General features: G+C 38.5%; 1 protein-coding gene across 1 annotated transcript in view; it reads right to left on the bottom strand.

The window, feature by feature from the left end:
- The window catches only part of LOC107192777 (trace amine-associated receptor 1), a gene marked incomplete at its 5' end in the record, with an annotated part of 74,542 nt that extends 53,632 nt beyond the window's left edge, over positions 1 to 20,910 (bottom strand). The window contains 2 exons of the mRNA XM_015582114.1: positions 5,035 to 5,189; positions 20,794 to 20,910. Coding sequence (XP_015437600.1) covers positions 5,035 to 5,189; positions 20,794 to 20,910 — 272 coding nt within the window. The remainder of the gene's footprint in view (positions 1 to 5,034; positions 5,190 to 20,793) is intronic.
- Between the last annotated feature and the right edge of the window lie 3,075 nt (positions 20,911 to 23,985).

Below are 23,985 nucleotides of genomic sequence, written 5' to 3' on the forward strand. Positions count from 1 at the left end.
GCAACCAAGTAACGTTTTCACCGAATGACCTTGTCTACGTTTTAAAGGAACCTCGTCTATCAAAATTCGATCAACATTACGAGGGTCCTTAAAGAATTTGCGAAATTTCAGAGCAAAATAATGCGATTTTATTGGCAGGAAACGGTAAGAAAATAGCGAAACACTTGGACAAGCTGAAACATGCTTACGTCAGGTTAAAACCTCCTTGACGACTCTAGTCGCGAAGGACGGTAACTCAAATCACGAAGTCAGCAAGTAGTGCAACGGTCAGCATGGATTCGTTCAAAGATCGACGCTGTTAAACATCCATTCCAATTTCCTAACAAATTCCTCACTCTCCTTCCCAGGAAATTAATTATGAAAGTTTTAGAGATTTGCCCTATTCCGTCCCAAATCGTGTTTAAAATGACAACTCGGGTCGGGATCCTGTTTGGAATCATGTGGATTATAACAGCATCAGCGCAAGCATCAAAAGACTACGAAATAACTTAATTCAAACATAATTCCGGTCTGTATTACGAAGAACTCCCTACCGTACGAATTTCGCATGTGACCTGTGTTTGAACTTGTATTCGGTCGGCCGCTTCTGTTCGGCTCCTCGTGCGAAGGCCGTGTATGTTTGTGTCGCGGCGTAGGGGGGACGGGGACATCCGCATTCTACCTGCCGCCGTGACCGTGAGCGTCGACCGAAAATCAACATCGTGTCGCGTCAAGTTCACTTCGATCGCTCGACATCGGTTCAGTTCGCTTTGTCCTCTCAAAACGCGACCACGCGGTTCGTATAGTGCTCCTCAACCGCGAACACGTCACGAGCCGTTAAAGCCACATTCCGTGGTTCATTCCCAAATGTCCGAGAGTTGTGCCGCGAAAACCAGTCGTTTTCCGCGCTCTCGCGATTAATTACCGAAACCTGTCGTTTCGCTCCCGAGGCCACGCATCCGAAACCCGTCGTTTCCGAGCCGCCGTGCCCTCGTCTCCCTTCCCTTTCATTCCTTCATCATCCACTTCCGTCAAAGGATACTGCGATGATGAAACCCACTCTGTACTGAGTGATCTCCTCAGGGTCTGAGCAGATCTGGACAATTCCACGTCCTTTCCTCTCCCCCCTTGTTAGTGTATCGTCTTCTCTATCTCCGTAAAACGCCGGATTTACGACCCGCGCGTCCGCAACGTAAAACGCCGGATTTACGACCCGCGCGTCCGCAATCAACACTCGCGTTAATTTCTCTCACTGTGCGTCCTCGTCGGGACGGTCCCGGCATCCCGCTCGGATCGCGGTGACCCTCCGCGATTCGAACGAAACAACCTGGAAACTAGTAACTTCGCTAGAAATCGCCAATCTCTTGAGCATTGGACGAAGTATTCGAAACCAAATAAACCAAGTGGGGGAAATCTGCGCTGCGTATGACGATAAGACCTGTGGGGACGAAACAAACACGAAAGAGATAGACCGCAAATTAGCCGAAGCCAAAGCGTACGAAGATCTCGTAAATAACGTTATACAAATTCCCAACCCTTCTCGTAGGAAAAGAAACGGCCCTTTAGGATTCATAGGAACGGTCAGTCGATTCCTATTCGGCACACTCGACGAGAACGACGCACACTTCTACAATGCCGAGTTAGCAAAAATCCACGAGAGCGAGGCACGCGCGGCCGAACTGCTCGGAAACCAGACTCGTATAGTTAGATCGGAATTCTGCAACGTACACTCCGAAGTAGATCACCTTCGTAATATGACTACGAGAATGAGTTCCAGACTTACCGAGCTTACTTCGGAATTCTGCAAATTAGAAAGGAGAGAACGCACAGCGGAAATAAAATCAGCGGCGAGTAAATGGGAATACCATCTTAACAGGCAAACAGACGAGTATATTAGAGGCTTAACAATTTTAATTGACGCAATTACATTCGCGAAACTAGGAATTTTGCATCCCGCGATAATATCGCCAAACCAGCTCGAGGTAATATGTGAAAAAATTCGGCAAAATTCACAATACGAATTCCCATTAACAAAACAAGAAATCTTAACCGAAAGGATGCAAACGATTACACATCTAAAATTGGCGTATGCCACCGATAGAATAATTATTTCAGTGGAAATTCCACTCTTAGATCGCGCACCTTTTAAACTATATCGTCTATATCCTCTGCCAGCATACCAAACGCTCGGCCCTAAGATAAAATCTCCTGGTCTAGCTGTAATATTTACATGGCTACCATCGGACCTGTTTACATAAAGAAATTGGTGCATTCCAATCATTGGTTATACTCCATAAAAACGATAGGAAAATTACAAGTAAAATGCGAGGGTAGGTTGATAGCACACGAAGACGTAAAGGGAACAGGAATACTTTCACTCCGGCAGGGCTGCAAAGCCACTATCGGAACATCCCTTCTAACCGCAACCAACGCGATCACGTCCCATATCAACAAAACCTACAATCCGGTAGGAAACATCAACATAACATACGTCATGCCCACAATAACGCCCTACCATATTTTGGCCATTCTAAACCAAACAAATAAAGATCTGGAAACCCTCCGCAACGATAACTCCTTAGGAAACACCATCGCCCTGGAGAACATCGAGAGGGAATCCAAAATTCTAGCTGCTCATGAGGGGGTGCAAAACATTATTACATACGGAGTACAGGGAGCCACGGCAACGACAGGAACAATAGGAGTCGTTGTAATTGCAGCAATCGGTATATTTTGTTATAAGAAGTACAGGAAACGTGGAACCACCCGGGGACACGAGAAATCCGTACGCAACAAAATAGCTATATCAGCACCGCTACCGAGCATAGCAACTCCCCACACCATACCTACCTGGATGGAAATGCACGAAATACACCTGCACGAACCATATAAGGCAATAGAGATATACTAGCTCGAAACCGCCGACAGCAACCGTTTCTCATCCGTCAGCACTAACAGCGAAGACTCCGACCGACAGAAGCAAGGAGGGAGAAACTAATAAAACCAGCGCGAATTGGCCAGGAGCATTCAAAGCTATCAAACATCTTGTCGGTGTACCGTCAAACATCATGGGACACAACGCTATATACCCTCGGCTGCGAATGGACCCGCACCTCGATGACCGGAGGACCCCGGGCCCAACCTCGCTGGCTGAGGCAATCCTGCGAGCGAGGGATCAAGCAGGGTTCCAGCGCCGAAGGTGTATTCAGGGGAAGGCCCTGGTGAACCCAGATACGAATGTCAAATACTCTGCGGGAGCTGCGCACGGCTGGATGAGGAGGAAGACCTCCAGCAGTTTCATTGGGGTCCGCAGCATTACCTAATCATGGAGGATAGGGAGTGGCACGCAACCCGGTGCACGCGTTGCCGAGACCAGATACTAACCGAGAGAGGCAACGAGAATTGCACGGGGTGCCTGCGAACGTACCTCACGGTACCCCGTGCACACCGGGCCGCCTACCCACGGCTGAGGGCGGCACCGCCCAGATTCGAAATACAGACGACGGACACCGGGACCCAGACCGAAGAGGAAGAAGCGGCTGCCCCGCCCTCCCAAAATTAGGCCCCTTATTAAATATATTTTACAATTTTTTTTTTATTCCCCATTTTACTGTATACTAGATTCTATTATACTACACCATATTATAACCATTTACTTATAAGCACATAATTTTTTTTTATTATTGTTTTCTCTTACTTCTACATTATATTATAATCATTTATCTATAAGCATTATATTCCTTTTTTTTGTTTTACGTAATAAATGTACATACATTACACCTATACTTCACTCATTAATTGCGCTATAATAATCATTGCAACTTCCTTCTACCGCTACTAACAAAATTTGTTACTACTGTATCATTACCACCACCACTATTATTGCGATCACTCCTTACTGCGATTTCATTTAAATATAAGTCATTCTCATCCCGAAAAATGCGCAATGAACAGAGGAAAATCTCGAAAAAGCCTCTTGAGACTATTTCGAGTCTAAGGTGGGGGGTGTTACATCCGGTTAGGAATATTACCTCTTTCCATTGCATATTTTTCTCCTGTTACTTCGCAACGCGAAGAGCGAGCGAAAACCGTCAAATCAGCGGCACGTGGAAGCAACAGGCGAGGTTGTCCTTCATCGAAACGCTGACAGAAACGTCAGCGATCTTAAACTCCGCCACGACGAACGATAGCTGGTTGCTACCCATTAGCTCCCACGTTCTTCGATAAATGTAGGGGGGAAAACATTATAAAACGTTCGTCCTAACCGGGCAAGCCTCTCTTGTACCTGGGCTCTTGTACCTCTCTTTTTTGTTCCTCAGTTAACCTCACGATTTCGACTCTCGCGTTAGACGGTGCTTCGTCTACTTTTCCTTTACGCGTAACGGCGAGCTGAGCGACGGCGGTCACTCGGCTGTTCAGTATCGGGTCACGAGACAAGATCTCTTCCGTGTGCGACGCGACTTTGCGATAACGCGCGGCCTAGCAGGCGAGTTCGATAAGACACCGGACCGCGAGTGCGACGTCCGAGACGGTGACAACGTATCCCGCAGTGCCCGACCCCTGCATCACGGCTCCGAGCACCAGCAAGTATTCCGCCCCTTCAAGGACCCGAAAACTCCGACTGAACCAGCCGCAAGCGTTAATCATTCATCATCATTGGTATGTTAAGATTTAATTGTATATTTTATTTTATTCATTGTTAGAATATATCTTGTTGTTGTTGTAAACGAGAGTGATTTCCTATCCCTCCCGTTCCATATCCTGATTACGTACATCACCGGTAAATTTAGACAGGGCGTGCTTTAGCACCTTAAAAGAGCCAGGACCCGAAAATATAAATAAAGTAACGACCGCAACGCGGGACGTAACATACGAGTTATTTGAAGTTACGAGACCCACTCTGTATATGTATACATATTGCTGTGCATGTTAAAAACAGTGAGCTTCCAATTAACTGAATAATGATTCATTTCATTGTGGTAATGAATTACATGCAATGAAAGTATAATAATAGAAGGTTATAGAATAAGTGAAAAAAACGTAATTTAACAATACCTGAGGGAAGCTCTGGCGAAGAAAGGATCACAGGCGAGAAGACCGGAGCCGTTGAAGTAATAACCACCTCTTGGAAGCACGAGAGCACCAAAAATCGCCACGCTTGCTATCCACGTAGTCGACATCACGGCCACGCAACCCTGCCGCATGTAATACTGCGTCACATACACAGAAAATAATCATTCTTCTGCTCTCTTATCGATAGATTGGGCATATTCTGAATATGCATGCGTCTCTACACTTAACACATTTATTTATGTACAATAATGAAGGTTTTTCTTAACTTACAAGAGAGCTCTCCGAAATGACAATCCCTGTTTCTTATGTAACTTCGTTAGACAAAGCAGTTCTCATGAAAATATATGACACGTATTTTTGTAGTTGTCATTATCCACGTTGACGTGGTGAAAATAGTGGACAAAGTTAAGGGTGTGAACAATATTTGGTCAAATATCTCGGTAACGGTTAGGGGTAGAAAAACGGTTTAAATGGCAATATTGTGCACTTCTTGATGAAGAATCCAGCTATATTATTAGATTTCAAAAAATCCATTTGTTTAGAACAAATCTATTCAAAAATGGCATTTTTTGTTAATATTTTGGGTCAAATGTGAAACCATTTTCTTGTACATTTGTATGTGGAAACTATGTATGTATATAGTCATGTAAAAAAATAAGGATGAATTAGAGTTTCATTTTTGCACTTCAAAATGGATGATGGCTGCTAAAAAACTACATGTTAAATATTTTCATGAGATTTACGTTCTAACGAAGTTGCATAAGAATCGGTGATTTTCAGTCCGGTATGCTCCCTTGTTAAAAGGACACTAAATACAAATATTACCTCTTAATTTTTTAGACGGAAATGTAGTATATGAAATGTATCATAAACCTTATTATATAAATTACACTCATTCTAGAAAGTGTGCACACTCTTTTGAATCTATGTCCTTTAAGTTGACGTACACGGGCGTAGTCAGGGGGGTGGGGGGAGAGGGGGGGCACTTGCCCTACAAGAAAAAAATTGAATTTTGTCGCTTCCTCCTTTCCCAGAGTTACAACATTTTTGCATAATATTTAATATTGCAGTATAATTTGAAACACGACCAACAGTCTCTATTAACAAAACCCACACATTTTCAATGATTTATGCCTTTAAAAACAAAATAAAGTGTGTCTGGCTACGTACAGCTTTTTTCACTGTGGCAATGCTGACGTATATGATATCTCAGAAATAATCAAACTTATTCAATGTATTTCTTGATGTTATTAAAGAAAATACCTTAAAAAATTGAAAAGACAATATTTTTAATTTTTTCTAGAGGAAACCGTACCGTTCTTCTGACTGCTGGTATTTTATACCTACTCAAGGGACCCGGTTATTTTATAGGCAGAAACAAATACATTTTTCTTTAAGCAAAAGAGCTAGTTAAGAGTAATGTAAGAAAGTTTATTTGACTACCACATTTGACCTTGCATGACCTTCAATGATAGCTCGCCGAAGTCGTTTCAACACCAGCTATCACATTGCGATAAAAAAAACGTAGCATTCCATTAAAAAAAACAAAGATGACCTTGAAATCTCCTCTATGCCTTCACCCACGCAGAAAATATTTGTGTCACAATATTGCGCCACTTTATACCGTATAAGTTTTGTATATAACATTTTTTCATATTATTACAAATAACGGCAATATTCAAAGTAGACATAGTTATTTTCCCACCCTGTATTTTGTAGTGTCCTTTATTGCGACTCGACAGAGTTGGCATCCCTATCCATGATTATTGTCCCGGCGCGAACCCGAGTTCGGGACAATAATCGCGAGGTCCCTATAATATAAGAAAAATAGCGCTGCATTTAACTAACAATAAGTGTCGCGAACTGTATATACAGAGTCCATGTAACTAGAACACCTTAAATAAGTTTTAAAGTATTCATTGTGTGAAATAATTTTTTATACAAAAGTTGCATCGTTTGGAGGGATAAATTACGTATACATATAATATTTTTGCAGATGGATGCGTATCGGAGATTTGAAGGTCAACTTCGTTATTTTAAATGAAATGCCGTATTTTTTATGCCAAAAATATCGAGGAGTCTTGAATTCTGAATAAAAAAGTGTTCACCTCTATTAGCTCTAAATCTAATAATTAACGAATAATTTCACTTGTTTTTTAAAAGTGTAATTATTCTAGGAGGTTAGATAAAAAAAATTGTTATGCCAGAAGAAGAAAACCTTCATTTGTAGTATTTGTTAAGCTAAGTAAATATAATAAATATACTTTGTTGTTGAAAAAATATAAACAAAATTCTGCCCTGCAGACAAGTATGGGTATTTCAATAACTCTCTACACAAGCTGACAAAACGAATATGTCTCAAAACTGAGCTCCCAGAGTTAAATAAACTTTTAAAGCTTACATTAGTTGAAAACTGGTCCTTTCGTAATCGAAATTTGTTTTATAAAGTGCAGTCAGAAGTGAAGAACACGTTTTTGATTTGTAGATGCGAGCTATTGTCGGTAAAAGATTGTAAGTCAAATACTTTTTAGCAATAATTTTGTACTAAACTTTCATGAAAAGTTACATATTATTCTTGAATGATGGTCACTGTTAATCAATCGAAATTACCTCGAGGTTCGTAGTTGCGATTTCATTTGCTTCAAGAATCTGAATATTTTTATCATTCGTCTCAACTAGGTAACAACATCGTGATTGAAGCAAAAAAGGAACAGTAGAAATGGAACTGGGAAACATTCGATTGGCAGAAAATTACGGAATGAATAGGGCACACGAGTCAGCGAATCAAGTCCTGTCCTCTTTTTCGCCCAATTTCTTTAACAACGCAACCTTTAAATCGACGGTGAAATTTCAAATTGTGTTTTTCCACGATATTTATTTGTATTTGTTTAATATTTACACATGTACAGAGAATGTCTTAATTCAATATATAAATATATACATAGAGGGTAATAAAAATATGAGACATTTTCACAAGGTGGTTTCTACAATACATGACAAACAAAAACGAAAATCAAGAATGATGAAATTACGTTAGAAGCTCCGTTTCCGAGTTACTAATTGTTAAAAATACGGGCGAAATACGCGAGAAATACATCTGGTACGATGAATTATTCTACTACAAAAAAACACGCTCGGAGTATGGTCGGTAACTGTCAGAGCAGAAGCGCCCATATAGTTCCACTTACTCCGCAGCTGATGTGGTCACATACGGTGTCTCATGGTACGTACCATATACGAATCGTTGTACAACATTGAATATACAATATAGGTACAACTAGGGCCTGCTACTTACATATGCTTACTTAGTACGTCTGGTAAATGGTGTAACTGAAGGATATTGCGTGTAAGCCACAATATACGTGCAATACTATGTCGTGCAAAATAATAATGCATTGTGACAACACTACCTCCTACATTCGCCACTAGAGGTCTACCGAGTTGACACCTTTCCCGCAACTACCTGAAGCCTTCCTCATTTATATATACATATATATTATTCGCCGCGCTGAAATATGCGTGTCCACTGACGATGGTCATATTGAGCACCTCCTAAATTAATATAAATCGGCCCCTTTCGGGACCACCAATTGTTCAGAACGTAGGAACAACAGGTTCAATGAAAAGTGAATTAAATGATGGTGTCGGGTAATCAGTGTTAGTGCAGTGCAGTAGTGGAATACATATTCGAAGGATTAACCATGGATTCTACCCTGCCATAAACCATTTCGTCCGTCGATGCCCAGGCTCGGTACACTGACCTACTGACGCAGGTTTCTACGCTGCAGGTGAATTTCCGTAAGGGTGAGTTCTATTCAGTTTATTGGTCATTATTGTTTTATTAATTTCACCGAACTACAATCACTTCTCGTTTATTCTCTGTTACATTATCTTTAAGTTCACACGTTATTATGAAAAGGAAATTTACAAATTCGTAAAAACGAATTTACAAAAATATAAATGTGCATTCGTCTTTTTACGTTACACATAATTTGCCTACATTTACGTTTCATTCATTAATCTCTTTAAATAGCAAACGACAGATGATAAAAAGTATGATTTTATTTGTTACGTCTTGTTTATTTGCTATTATATACGCGGTTTCCTGCGATGCATGGTGACCTACTTGTTCGGAGCTTCGTAGTACAAGCATAGCGCGTAGCCAGCGCTAGCGCGGGAACTCGGATGGCAAACTCGCGCTCTGATTGGTCGCGGTTTTTCGTTAATATCTCGGTAACGAAGCCTCAGTTTACATTGTTGCTAAGGAAAAAGTTGTTCCAATTCACCCCCCGAGTGCCCCATTTCCGGGTCGGAGGACATTTTTGGGACACCCTGTATCCTGTATATACGTCCTTAGCCAACCATCAACTCTCCCCGCGTTTAAGGCAGGGTCTGCTAGGTAGCCGTAATAACGAGTTCTCTAGCAGGCCCAGGACGAGCGCTCTCTCTCCTTTCCTTTTCACGCTTCAAAGCCATCACAGCCGCCAAAGCATAGTTTTAGGATGTGGGGAATTAATTTTATAAAAACACTTTTTAACGGTTGTCCTTCGTGACAATATGCCTACTCGCTAAAAATCTACAAGGGCTTCTTAAAAACTGCCCTACGTCATTATCAAGTAGAGAAGGTGAATGCTTTTTACAATAAAAATACACTTGTAGCTTCAACAACTTTAGTTGTGTTGCATTCTTCGTAATGTTTATATTGAATACCTCATAACCTAATTCTGTGAGTTTTTGTTTTATATTTTGATAGTCTGTTTGTTCATGTACCTCTTTCATAACAAAGGTTCTCCTTTTTTCGTTTTTATCTGTACATGTGTGGAAACTTAAATTTCTCTGTTGTCTCATATTTCTTTTAGTAACTTGAACTACTCCTGCGTTGTAGTGAATACTTCTACCAAGTCGTTGTGGTATTTTATATGGTAATTTTTTTTTAGTAGGTCTTCCAACGCTTTCATAAATGTTGCCATACCTCTCGACTTTCGCATGCAATACAAAGGTTGGTGATTTCTTCATTTTTCTGGTTATGGTGACATCCTCTTGGTTGGAATCTTCCATTTCCATATTATTGTCTTCACATGCTTCATGCTACATATTCCAACACATGGAATCTGTTTGAAGTATGCATTTTACTTCTTTGGTTACTTCTCTTTTCTGTGCACTATGCACCTCCATTTCGAGTTATGATATTTATCGTTTTCTGTCTTTGAGCACTATCTCTCTGAACACGTCGGCACTTTGTTCTTCATTACAGGTTAGTAATTCGTTTGGTAGGTTATGTTCACTTATTTTACTGTTCTTATAGTTACTTAAGTAATATTGTACTTTATTTCAACTCCTTATTATACTACTCTACTTATTATATAACTATTACTTATTATATTATATACTATTGTATAATTAGTAGATTATTAAAGCTCGTCTATTCAACGGCCAACATTCGCTATTAAGACGAGAACCGGTAAATTTAAAACCGCGCTGGTGCCTGACGTGGTTATCTATTGGACGTAAACCGGTGCAATGCGTGGTTATCTATTATAGTACGCTACCCTCACGCCATATTGGTGGTTGTTCCCTATTTTCACTCAACGGTATTTCCACACAAGACTAAGACTTTGTTAGAGCGGGACGGTATTTACCGGGAAAATAACTCACACCGATCCAATGTAACAGAGTTTAATAAAATGATAATGATTTACAAATCGTACGCGACCACGTCCTCGCCTGGCGATCACAATAACGAGAGAGCATATACCGCTGCTGCGCATGTTGAAAAACAACCGAAGATCGCCCATAAGGCTCGTAGCGCTCATCGACGGATCCCCGTCCTAACAGACTTCAATCACATTAAGATCGGTAGAAAATAACCTGCGCAGGATCTGTATATGTCCATTCTGAGTAGAAATATCAAATAATAATCAGAGGCATAATACAATCCTATTCGATAAAAGCATGCTCAAGGAATGTTCAAATCTGATTTGCTTGAAAACGAAGGTCGACACGAGAAAATATGATTCTACTCTTGCAATTTTTTAACGAGTAGAGTCGTCATTCGTTCGATAGTACAACCCTCCCACCCATCCTGTAAATCACGTAACTATCACAAAGAAATGTATCCTAAATGAAATAAGATATCGAAAAACAGTTTGTTCGAATGTTTATAGTTAAAAATGACACATCATTTGTGGTATGTGAAATCTTTTTAGATGGGACAAGTATTGTCATGAAATTCAACTCTCTTCTAAGCAAAGACACTCTGCTTACCGGAGGAATACTGATTACTGATTACTGATAGCATTCCTTCCAGGAAGTGGAGTGTCGATACACCCTCCTACCAATGGGGGCGAACCGAAGAATGGTTTATCAGCCTACACAAGTAGATATGGTGGTCTGCAGGGGTCCCTCCGGAGTTTAACTTATGACCTTCTTTTCCACCCAATCCAACTTTATTAGGCCCGGTCCACTTGGAGGCGCGAGTGGGGTGTTGCCGGAGGAATAAGACAAGCACTGAATTAATACCACTGATTTCATTAAAACTCAACATAGGTACATGACTGCAAGTACGGATCATAAATAAGTGTATATATGAAACAAAGTCATATCTTTTGATTTGTCGTGTGTATGTATAGACTTGTGTTCGGTTTGTTTACAGTTGTATGCATCTCCATCTCTTCCTTGAATATGAAAAGATGTGTAGACAGCGGCGTAAAAAGCAGAAAATCAGTGGCCTTGACGTGTGTCATAGGAAACTCTTGTTATAAACAATTGAATACTGCCCACCGTAGCCTACAGTAAGGGTAAGGTGCCCGGAATTCGGTCTAATAATTAGTGAACAGCTTTCTTATAAAAATAGGACAAAATGTTTAAAATCATACATCTAGCATTACAGATTTTATAATGGCACTAGATCGAAATGAATTTTTGAATAATGGTACCCATTGAAATTTGCAATTTTTATGAACATTTAGGGGCATTTAAAGGCACTAGCCCCCCCCCCCCTATAAACAGCATCTATTAAGAAAACGCATAAATTTTCAACGATTTATGATTTTAAAAACATATTAAAATGTGTCTGACTATGCACGGCCTTTTTCACTGTGGCTGTCGATGTGTTAATATTTCTGCCTCCCTGACTGATAACCTGGCTACGCCCATGACGATAACATAAACGATATTATTATAGTAAAACAATCAATTCACAAGAAAAAATGAGATAAGCTATACAATAACGTACACCTGACCCTAATATTAATACCAAGCTATTACTACGAGAAACATGGGAAACTGTGAGGTATTAAAATGGCTGTTTCACTTGGCTATTTGTTATGTGACAACTTAATCCCTTAACCATGGAGACTGTTATGGTTAACTATACATATGTATAGTCGTGAAAGTAGGATGTGTAGAACACTTCCGAAAATATGTCACGCGCTAGTAAGGATTAAAATTTTACCAGCACTTATTCTTATGAAACTTTACCAATAGATTTGTGGGGTTCTCCTAATGAAAATGAATTCAAAGTTTCAACATTACCAAAAATACTATTCGCATTATTTAAAAAAAGGGAACAAATAATTGAACGTGGTGAAAATAAAGTAAGTCAATATAATTGAATGCTTGTATATTTTAACGATGAAAACATGTAATCACAAATTTAACAAAACGCTATTTATATTTATGATTATATTTCCATTTCTATCGTTGTTACATACCTGCTTATTATTTATCTTAAAAAATGAAATAAATGTTTTAAGGAGAATAAGTACAATTGTGCTTATGAAATTTATACTATGAGATTTGATTGCATCTAAACTAACAGAATTTCTCAGTAGGCCCAATAATCATTGTCCCTTGTTTGAATATCTTACTGTAACAATGAAACACATAGAAAATCCTTCAGCAAATAATGCATGAAAATAAATACTTAGTTCCTGTCACGACACATTACAAAGAAAGTTATTTTATTCAGAGACCTGATAAGTAATGTGTAAATCGGTTAATATATGACACGGTGTATGTACGACACGTATTGATTCTACGTTCCACTATGAGTTCTTGTACTAGTTTCAATACTAATATCATAAGCGTCCATATTGTTAGAAATTTTACATTAAAAACTATTATTTAACCTTACAAAAAGATAGTATAGTACGTGAATTTAAAAACCATGAATTTAGTAATGATGTAGGTATCTAAGGAATGAGATTCGAAGTACTTTTCTAAACAGCTTAAGCGAAAACAAACATGAAAATAATTCATTATTTGAGATACGATTAAGTCTGATGTAAAAATCTGATTTATACAAGGTGATTCATTTAAGATCAAACGTGCAACAGCAATTTCCTTCGAGTGATTATACAAATAGAAACTGGTATTTTAAATAGGAGAGCAGAAATCGGCCAGTTTTCATTAGTGGCATCTGCAAAGTGAAATCTTCATTTATTTTAGAAGCAACAGAACTTCTTCTTAACTGTATAAAACTTTCTTATCTTGGTGCAGCTAGAACAACTTTTTTATAAATGAGCTGGTCTGCCAATAGCAAGAATCGTAAGATAAGTTTAGACTGGAAGTGCGGTCACTGTGATCCACGAAAGGAAAACCATTCTGAAAATAGTAGCAGGGTTTGCAGTGTGAAAGTGGTGTGACGGGAAACCCCAAAGGAGGAGGATATCTGATTCCCTTTACCCTTGATGGTGCGAGCGTAGAAAGCAACACTTCTGATACCCTGTGTCTCTGTATGTGACGATTGCACGTACCTCAATCCCGGTTCCATAGGGACCATTCGTGGTAAGCTACCACGGAAGGTACGGGTTCGTTGAATACTAAACGGCTTATAGGGAGTTTGACCTTCACAAATATCTAGAATATCGAGTTCTTGTTATTTACATTGTCCGTTGGTGTAATTGAGAACGCCCTCTGAATGTAATACGTGTAAATCTGTAAAATTAACTATTCTGTGACGAAAGAAAAACATTGATACAAGTGTGAAAATTGCCTTCTCGCTTATTAGACGACTTATTATATAATATTGCACGCGTATCTATCAGATCTTCAAATTCCATTTTTTCAAAAACGAAGCATCGTAGGAAGAAATATTATTTTACATTTTGGACTTATTTTATTTATTAGGTCTTTATTGAAAGCTTGATGAATTTTTTAAAAACACTTCTCTATGGAATATTAGGACTTTCCACTCTTTTTTTCACAACTTACGATCACAGAAGAGACAACGACACAGCTTCATACGCGAGTAGTTAAAATATGTTACTCACAGATCGACAGGGTTTCTTCATAAAACTTCAACTTATTTAATCAGAAAAATATGCGTAGGTGTATTAAAAATAAGTTATGCGCCTGTCGGTCGACACATACGTTCAAGCTACACAACTACTAAGTTCGTATAAACAAAAACAATTAGCCATCTTGCTCTTACATTCTAATATTCTGCAATTCAACATGACAATTGTTGAAGCGGGAATCGATTTCGCCTTTATCGTTACTACAGAAATAATCCTGACTGATCAAAACTCATGGAGTTTAGTATAGTTCCTGTCAAGAATTTAGGTCAGTCCTATCTAGAGAACATCCTTCACGCTGTGGTCCCCTAGTATTTGTAGAGTTGTAAGTAACGATTACTACCTGCGAAGTACAGTGCTGGACAAAAGTATTGACGCAGCATGATTGTTATGATACAAATGTTTATAACTACTAAACAAATATGTCTAAACAAAAAATGGTTCTATACATATATCCGTATGTTATCTACTCTAGTTTGTTATAGAACAAGAAACAATAATATAAATAAAGCAATACACAAAATAATAACAAAAATATATTTATTGAACATTTTCTACGAGGACAAAAATATTGGCACACATTAGAAAACTTTTATTTACACATACTTGTTTGCGGATATATTGTTCTTTTATATTAATGAGCGTATTTAATGCTTGGCCTTTATATGCATAATTTCAAAACCGCATTGAAGCAATGGACATCGTGAAATACGTCAAAATAAAATTATAATTATTTCGATGTTCTTTTTCAATATTCCTTTAACTTCCGTTATTAAATCGATAAACTTTCCAATAATTTCTATTTAAGTCTTTTTTTGTACCTTAAAAATTATTTACACCTGACATGCGTTCTAATCTTCTTCTTGGATGTCTCTTTCTAACATAGAAATTCTGATAAAAATGATTCAATTGAATGTAATAAAATTTTTCATTCTTACTTGGTACATAACACCGTTTGAATATTCGAATTTTCCATTAATCAATCTCTTGGTAATGAAATTTTCACTTGATCAATACTCTTGTAATCAATCATTCCATAAATTCATGTTCTGATAACCCATGTTTTACTGTGTGTTATATTATTACATTTGTGAAGTTCCACTAACAATCCCAAGTAGCTATCTACGATATTCTCGTAGGACTAAACTTTCTCTAACAAGAGAAGCAACCAAGTTTGATGCAATTCTCTAGGATTGTACAATATAATAGATACCGACCCTGTTGCTATTCACAAAATATTAGCTGGTAACGCTCAATTTTGAAGACGTAACTATTATAATTAAAGTTACATATGTACCTTCGTAATGTACTGTAAATAATTTACTATAAATACTACACATCAATATACACGCAATGACACATTAAAAATACTAGGGGATAATCACATCGCGGGATGCTGTTCTTCGTGTGACTTCGTATTAAATAATATGATAATTATCATTTTTCATTACATAGTTTAATCACAATTTTGTGATTATAACCCTTTGAATTCATACTACAGACATATTATATAGACGTACATATTATACGTTGGGACGCATTATATAGATTAGAAAGAACTGAACTCATTTTTGTTTCATAATCAATGTGAATTATAACACCGCATCTGAAAAGTCTAACGTTTTTCCAAATTAATTCATTTAGAAATCATACATTTCTAGTGTATTGATCTTCCACCATAAATGATAGTGTTTTAGAATGTCCTTATCACATAAAAGTAATGTATCGAATAAATCACCTTAATGTGCTTTGTAAATAATTGTTTAAGCCCCTCAATCGACATTTTATATTAAGTAAATAAATACGTATATTTAATGTTCAACTATAGAAATAACACGAATGCTATTATAAAAGAAATTCAATAGTAATTTATCCTTTTAATTAAAGGAACTTTAGGGCATGTCCGGATTAAGATTTTTTGTGGTCCAGAGTTATCAGATTTTCGGGGACCCTCTTGTTTGAAGGGGTGGGATGGCGGAGGATTGTTTGTAATACAACACAACAAAATACTTAAATCTTCAAAAATTGAAATTTATTTTGAACAAAATGAAATAACATTTAATCAACAAAATGGAAGGTACAAAACGGGGCCTCCTGGAACGTGGGTCCCAGGGCCAAAGCCCCTAGACCCCCCTTGATCCGATGCTGTTCGAGAAACTAGAACGGATGTTTCTGTTCTGTCGTCTCTACATATTTCTCTATGTCCAACACTTTTCTTTCTTTCGAGATTAAACTCCAATATAGTAAGAACAAATGAAAGAGGGTTACCCATAAAGCAAGGAACAGGGTTAAAAATCTTCGTCTGTATTTTTACACACCTACTTACCTGTCGATAAGCAGTAACCACTACGGGAAAAGAATTCGTGTTCTATTACTAGGGGCGTAAGAAGCGGAAAGTTAAAGTTCGTGTTCTAGCGAACTTGACCGACTTTCACTGACTTGCTGTTGGCATACCTCTAACGCATAAGTTCGTTCGAATTGCTAAAGCGCTTACCAAACCGCACCCGAGTAGCTAAAACTATAAGTGAAACTTCAGCCGATTTAAGCATAGCTTTCGTCAACTTTTACTGAAATAGCCGAAATTTCAAATAAAAGCGTATGAACGTTACAAAATTGAAAAATGTTTGAGACTGGACAAGGTAGGGTTTCAGTTATCCGAAACAATTCAGGTAGACTCGAATAGATAAGGCGCTGTACAAAAGAATGAGACAATCCCGATAATACCCGCCAGTTGAAGAAGTCTAGCGGAAAGAACTAGACCTTCTATCTTCTAACAGACAACCTAGTTCTTAAAACGATCCAAGTAGAATTCAGATAATCTAGTTTATGACGACCTCAGGCGAGGGGATCATTCACGTAACATAGACTTCCCTGAGTTACTTCCGAGACTTCCGCGTCACATTTATTTTTGGGATAAAAGAATCTTTTCTTCTCTCAAAGTAAACATTGATGATGTCTATAAAAATGGGAGCAGTTCATACTCATTGATATAGCACAGCCCAAAAACTTGCATGAGAATCAGCTATTTCGAATGACCGAACAACGATTCTAGTTCTTTAATTTAACCATAAACGTATCAAAAACGAAATGGCATTAACCTATTTGGCCTTAGAGAACTATATTTTACCCTGCAGGACAAACCTTTTTTATTAAATTGATTTTGTATTTCAGCCAGATACAAGATATCGTTATTCTGGCGACCTCATCCGTCTCTTGTAGTCACACGTGTAATGTCTGTGAAAATCTTAGGTTCAGGGTCGTTCCTGGGTTGTTGGACGCCCGGGTGTAAAAACAGTATCGTCTTTATTAATTTAATATTATTTAATTAGGAATTTGATATGCACTGTTTACTTTTATACACCCACAGAGAGAGTTTCTTTAACACTTATCATGCAGAAGGAATATTTCTGAATTATTGTTTTCTAAAAATGAAACAAAAATACTAAAACAATAAATGGTTTTATATAAATCAATATATTATTCCACATATAAGTACGAAATTAACGCATCATTATTTACCTTGATACGTACAAAGATACTCTAATGACCTCTTAACTCTATCGGGAGTTGGAATGCATCCGGCTACATTACGTAATTACCCACGGGGTGTTATGGGGTGGCGAGATTTTCTTGGAAAACTGATTCTGTTGAAGAACAGGCATGGCCTCCACTACATATAGGCTCGATTTTCGGGGTATAAAAAGGGACACGTATAGCTCATCCACGGATCATACTCATACCAGAAGTCTAGTTACTGCGATCGGGTATTAAAGTCCCTTTCAAGCATTTTTAAAAGTAAGTTATACTCTGTAGAACCTGCCCCCGGATTTCTCAATGTGTGAAAACCGAGAACGCTGGAACTAGCTTCCGCAACTACCACTTACATTAACATTTGTAGAACCTTTAGTTACTTGAATATACTTTATACAGGGTGGAGCAATAACTATGTCCACTTTGAATATTGCCGTTATTTGTAATAATATGAAAAAATGTTATATACAAAACTTACACGGTATAGAGGAGGGCATATTGTGACACAAACATTTTCTGTGTGGGTGAAGGCATAGAGGAGATTTCACGGCCATCTCTATTTTTTTTAATGGAATGCTATGTTTTTTTTATCGCGATGTGATAGCCGGTGTTACGGCCATCTCTATTTCTTTTAATGGAATGCTATGTTTTTTTTATCGCTATGTGATAGCCGGTGTTGAGACAACTTCGGCGAGCTATCATTGAAGGTCATACAAGGTCAAATGTGGTAGTAAAATAAACTTTCTTACATTACAGGCGAGCTATCATTGAAGGTCAAATGTGGTAGTAAAATAAACTTTCTTACATTACAGAGGACACTCGAAGTGGTGATCGTTTACATCAATGTAAAATTATAATCTTCGTATCGCTGCATCACGTGCATGTCTTATCGTTTCTGAACTCATTCTAGCACATACTGTATTATTTCATAAACCCTTACTTTTACATAAACGAATGCTCTTGTAACATTGTTTATGTTTTCGCAATAAATCGCGTATAGCTAGAAATGTAAACGTCTCATCAGTTCGTAGCATTAACATGAATTGGTAGTCAGTAGCTGCGTGATCATCAAAATGAAATTTTCTTTCGAAGTGCAAGTGGATATGATCCTAATTTATGGAGAAATGCAAATCGTACACATCCTTCGAATGCATGACCTTCAATGATAGCTCGCTGAAGTCGTCTCAACACTCTTGTTGGACTTGTAATAATATGTTTAACACTTTGACTGCCACCTCACCCAAATATGGGTGACACGTACATTGAAAAGTGTCTGGATTATTTAAACACTGTTATAAAACGTTTGCATGAAATTAATATCGCAGTATAATTTAAAACAAGACCTACAGCCTCTATTAACTAAACTCAAATATTTTCGACAATTTATGACTTAAAAAACGAAATAAAGTGTGTCTGGCTACGTACGGCCTTTTTCACTGTTGCAGTCAACGTGTTAATACGGCATACTGTTTTACAATACAATTTAAATAAAACAACACTTTAACAATAAAACGATAATACAATAAAAGGCGTCTACGTTTCCTGTATTGCCGAACGAATGAAATAAGACGTGGAGCGATAGACTGACTCGATACAGGCCAAAGATAAAACGCGTCAGAAACGAGCATTAACTATCTTGGCTGCTAATTGTCGACTGGGGCGATTACCGTTGGATTAACGGTAATCCAGATCAGTTTCCGGGTCAAAAGTCACGTAGGCACCTCGCATGACAACAGCCGGGGAGTGCGACAAGGATAGACGCTTGTCGCACAAAGAGACGCGTCAGTTAGACAGAGACGGCGTGTTAATCATGCGAGGCAACCTACAGATGGTCTAGGCGACGATTGCGAGCAACCGACGACGCGCGAGCCGGTAATAGCCGAATTCGGTCGACGATTACCGGGGACGCTGACTGATCGTGGGCCGTGTTTCGCGGACGAGCAGCTGGCGGGGCTGACATCACAATCGACTCTATTAATCCTAAACAATATGAGACCCATCAATATCCGTATCGCAGATATCGCAACCTACCCTCATTAGAAAATCATTTAACGAGAAGGGAAGTCATTTACATAAACGAAAGTCATTATTCGCGCGAAGTCACGCGTGGTGCCCAAAGGGTTAAGAGGAATTGTATTAATGGAATTTCTATGTTGATATTTGAGACATAGAAATATGCAAAATGATCGTGGAAGCGAATATGTTCAGTGATACATTCTCCGATCATTGGATGGGATACAGCGTTTAATTTTCCATCACTGAAATATTTTATGTGAGGAACTTTAAAATCAATCAAGGCCACATGTTACATGGAACTTAATTGAGAGTACGTGTTGTAATATATTATAATTATATATAAATTCATCACTCTACAGACATAAACGCAGTTTTACTTTCCAAGACAATGTCCAGGCCCTGCGTCATAAGTCACTGAACTTGTCTCGGTATCAGCAACACTGTATCATAACAGCTGGTATCTTGTTTAACATTTTCAAGGTAACCTTGGAAGAAACTTTTTTTCATTTGATACATCCGCTTGGATTGTGTATAATACTAAGACGATTCATTCATGTTCTCAATAGAGAAATATTTCAGATGTACACTCACGAGCAAACTCGACTTCCACTAGGGGAAAAAATAACGTAGGGGTTAGGGCCTCCTACTACTTGGTAAACTAGGCCTTTCTCTTACGCCACTTTTTCCCGTAGTGAAAGCCGAGTTTGCTCGCGGGTGTACATAATACAAAATCTAATGGAAATTATAACTGCGCCTAGACTACTACTGATTTATAATGTAGGAACAAAATTAAAACTTCTGTACACGTTACAATTTGTATAAATAATATATATAATATAAACACAGTGTATCAATGAAAAACGTATTACGTAAAACGCATTTTGCTTTTATAACATACCTTTTTAGATGCGTGCTTATGATAATGGTGAGGATGCAGCATACAAACGTAACGATCAATTGCCATGCAGACAAGAATAACGGCACTTTGTTGAGTCAAGGCTCCTCTAAGGAGTGCCTGAAACAATACAATTTTTAAAAGCTTAAACAAAATTCTTCGAATATTCATTATGACTCTTTTAAGATAAAGCGTAAAATTGATTAAATCCTTTGATTAAACCTAACCCAGACCGATTCTGTCGCTAAACTATTGGAAAGGCACGCCGCCTTCCTTAGCTTTTAACAACCTCCAGCTACCCCTACTGAGTAGCCTATGTCGCTATCACACACATAGGCTGCTCAGCAGGGGTAACGAACCGACCATAAGTGTGCTTTCTATAGCAAACATCTAGTATATAATGAGGAACATTATTCTCTTTGATTCAACTGTATACTCAAAAGTATGGTGTACTAAAAGAAGAACCACGAAGAAAGAAGTGCGAGCTAAGGAAAGTTGGAGAGTAGTATACGTTTAAGATGAGTTGCCATGGTAACCCTTGGCGTACAGCCAGGAAAAAGCCCTGATAATCTAGAGGGGCCAGGATCGACCTGACCTCATTTCAAATGATCCTTGAGACACTCCCGAAAGACTTCACAGAGTATTTTCAACACAAACGAATTTACCGAATCGTGTTCCGAAGTTACCTATAATTCTGTAACCTCGTATATATAATTTGACAAAAGATTAGGCCAATTGTTATGTAGAAGTAGCAGGTGAATGTGCGTTCTGATTGTTAGTAAAAAGTATGGTGAATACAACGATGTGAAAAGTAATGGAACATAAAGCCCACCATAGGCTAAATATTTTAAAGTCGTATGAAGTTTTATATTTTCAACTTCCAGCGAGCAGAAAAATCTATATTTCGGTATTAAATAAGATCGTGTTAAATTGTATAGAGTATTATATTAATTTGCAGCAATCGCTACAAGAACTAAATACTCTATATTATGTCATACTTTTTTAACTTTTATGACTTTGATTATGTAAAGTTATTTATCAACTCGAAACGAATTACATGTATATACTGTATGGGTGTGTGGATTGTACACAGAAAGGTATTCTTGGAAATTTAAGTGTAGTCGCGACAAGAAGAGAAGAAATGGTAACGCGTTTTTTCAAACTACTCGAGATGATCTGATTAGAAAAAAAAAATGAAAGTTCAACAAACTGATTAAAAATGTAATTAAGTAACAACTTTGAAATTCTTATGCAAAAAATTGACATCGAATTATCGATCTCAGTATAAACTGTAGAAATGTTTTGTTTATCGACTTACTTTGAAATATTCCTTGCAAATAATTAACTCTCCGTAAATAAACATATTTTCTCACACTCTGTAGGCAAATTGGTCCTATATGTCCAAGCCTAACTTTTTTACTGTTTCATGCTTTCAAAAAATCTAAAGAAATTCTAGGGTATTTATCACAATTTTTACATTTTACAATCGTTCCTTAAGTGAAATGTTTGAATGTTTTTCGATAAAAATAAAAATTTAGAGGAAAGTTCAGAAAAATAGAAATTAGCTTGGGTCGAAAAGGCTAGGCCATTAAAATCTCGACACTTTTTGAACTACAATTTTTTTACTTTTGTTCAAAATTCGCTGTTATGTGAAATACTACGTTAAATTGAAATCAGTATGTCGCTATTATGTATACTGAATTGCCATTGCGTTTAAAAGAAAGAAATAGGAAAAATTTTAAAAGGAATGACGTGGAAGGAACTATAGAAGTAGCAAGGGTTCTTTTCACTTATTGTTAATGACTAAATACTACTGACTAATCGCGATGTCCAGGCGTTTTCCGCAACTCATGTCATAACTGGCTGGCATGTAACAAATCATTATTGTAGGAGTCACTTCACGCGAAATCGAATACTTTTTGGAGTAACATTTTGGATTTTGTTGTAACTTGAATATTGAAACCATTAAAATAGTGTTGGAAACATTTTGAAGTCAAGCGATCCTCTGTCGTTGAGGGGTTCGCAATTCACATCTACAACACACATTCAACCTTACATCCGATAGTGTGCTCACTTTGACGTATCGCCAACGAACGAAACGGCCCCAAATGTTCGCCGAACGCTCGGTTCGTGCTCGCTTCACCGTCTACATCAGCGCACGTTCGCTTCTTCGGCGTGCGTCCGGCGCTCGTTCGGTGTTCATTCGGGGCCGCATGCTCAGATGAATACGCGGCATTAGCCGTCGGAAAGAACGTATAGCAGACGATCGCGCACGCGCATTAGTCCGACTCGACACCGTACGCCGTACGCACTCACGCCGTTTTGTTCCGCACTACCGCTCGCACGCCGTTTTCTCTCATGGATCTGAAGGACGGTGCATAAAGTACACTTATGGACGAGGGAGGGAAGAACTGAGGGGTGCCGCGGGGAAGCCGTTCAGCCGTCATGAGAGGGACAACTAGTAGTGCCATCTATGCCGTGCCAATTTCTCGCAGAACATAGTTTAAATTTGATCATTCGTGTTTATTTTCACCTTCTTAATTTTTCACCTTCAAATACAATACTTTTACTATTTTGCTTAGAACTACAATAATATACAATGCTATACACGTGAGTTGTTCTCCAATGCTTTCACACAATAGCGTCACCAGGATTATTACGCCATGAAAGACGCCGCTTTTAATAATTATACCCGGCTGTAGAGGACACCACCAGTAGTCCGTCTCATGGCGGCCGAAAGCCGATCCCCCTTCCGTCTTTCGGCCTGCCCCCACAGAATTATGCACAGTCCTTCAGGTCCATGGTTTTCTATTACTCTCTCTGTTGCACTACCGTTCGTAACGCAGTACGCGTTCACAGAGTTCTCTTTTGCACTACCGTTAACGACGCCTAACGGTGCACAAGCCCCGCCTGGGAATTAGGTAGGACGCGTAACTATGGCTGGGCGGCCGTACCGAGCGGACAAGCGACCGAGTAATTAAGATTCTACTTAGAGTAACTTAAGAACCGCCGAGCGCTCGTTTCCATAAGCAATTTTCCGAATGTATCGTGACGTTAGTTTACGAACCGTTTGCCGTAATCTATTTTCCGAATACTTCCGTAGGTTAACTTAAGATCCGCCGAGCTCTTGCCCCTCGGGAGGCGCGAGTTCAAGGGGTCATAGCCACGGTGACCACTCGCGTCGTCCGCGGGGCA

The sequence above is a fragment of the Dufourea novaeangliae genome, unplaced genomic scaffold (genome assembly GCF_001272555.1).
Source record: "Dufourea novaeangliae isolate 0120121106 unplaced genomic scaffold, ASM127255v1 scaffold379, whole genome shotgun sequence".
NCBI classification, from domain to species: Eukaryota; Metazoa; Arthropoda; class Insecta; order Hymenoptera; family Halictidae; genus Dufourea; species Dufourea novaeangliae.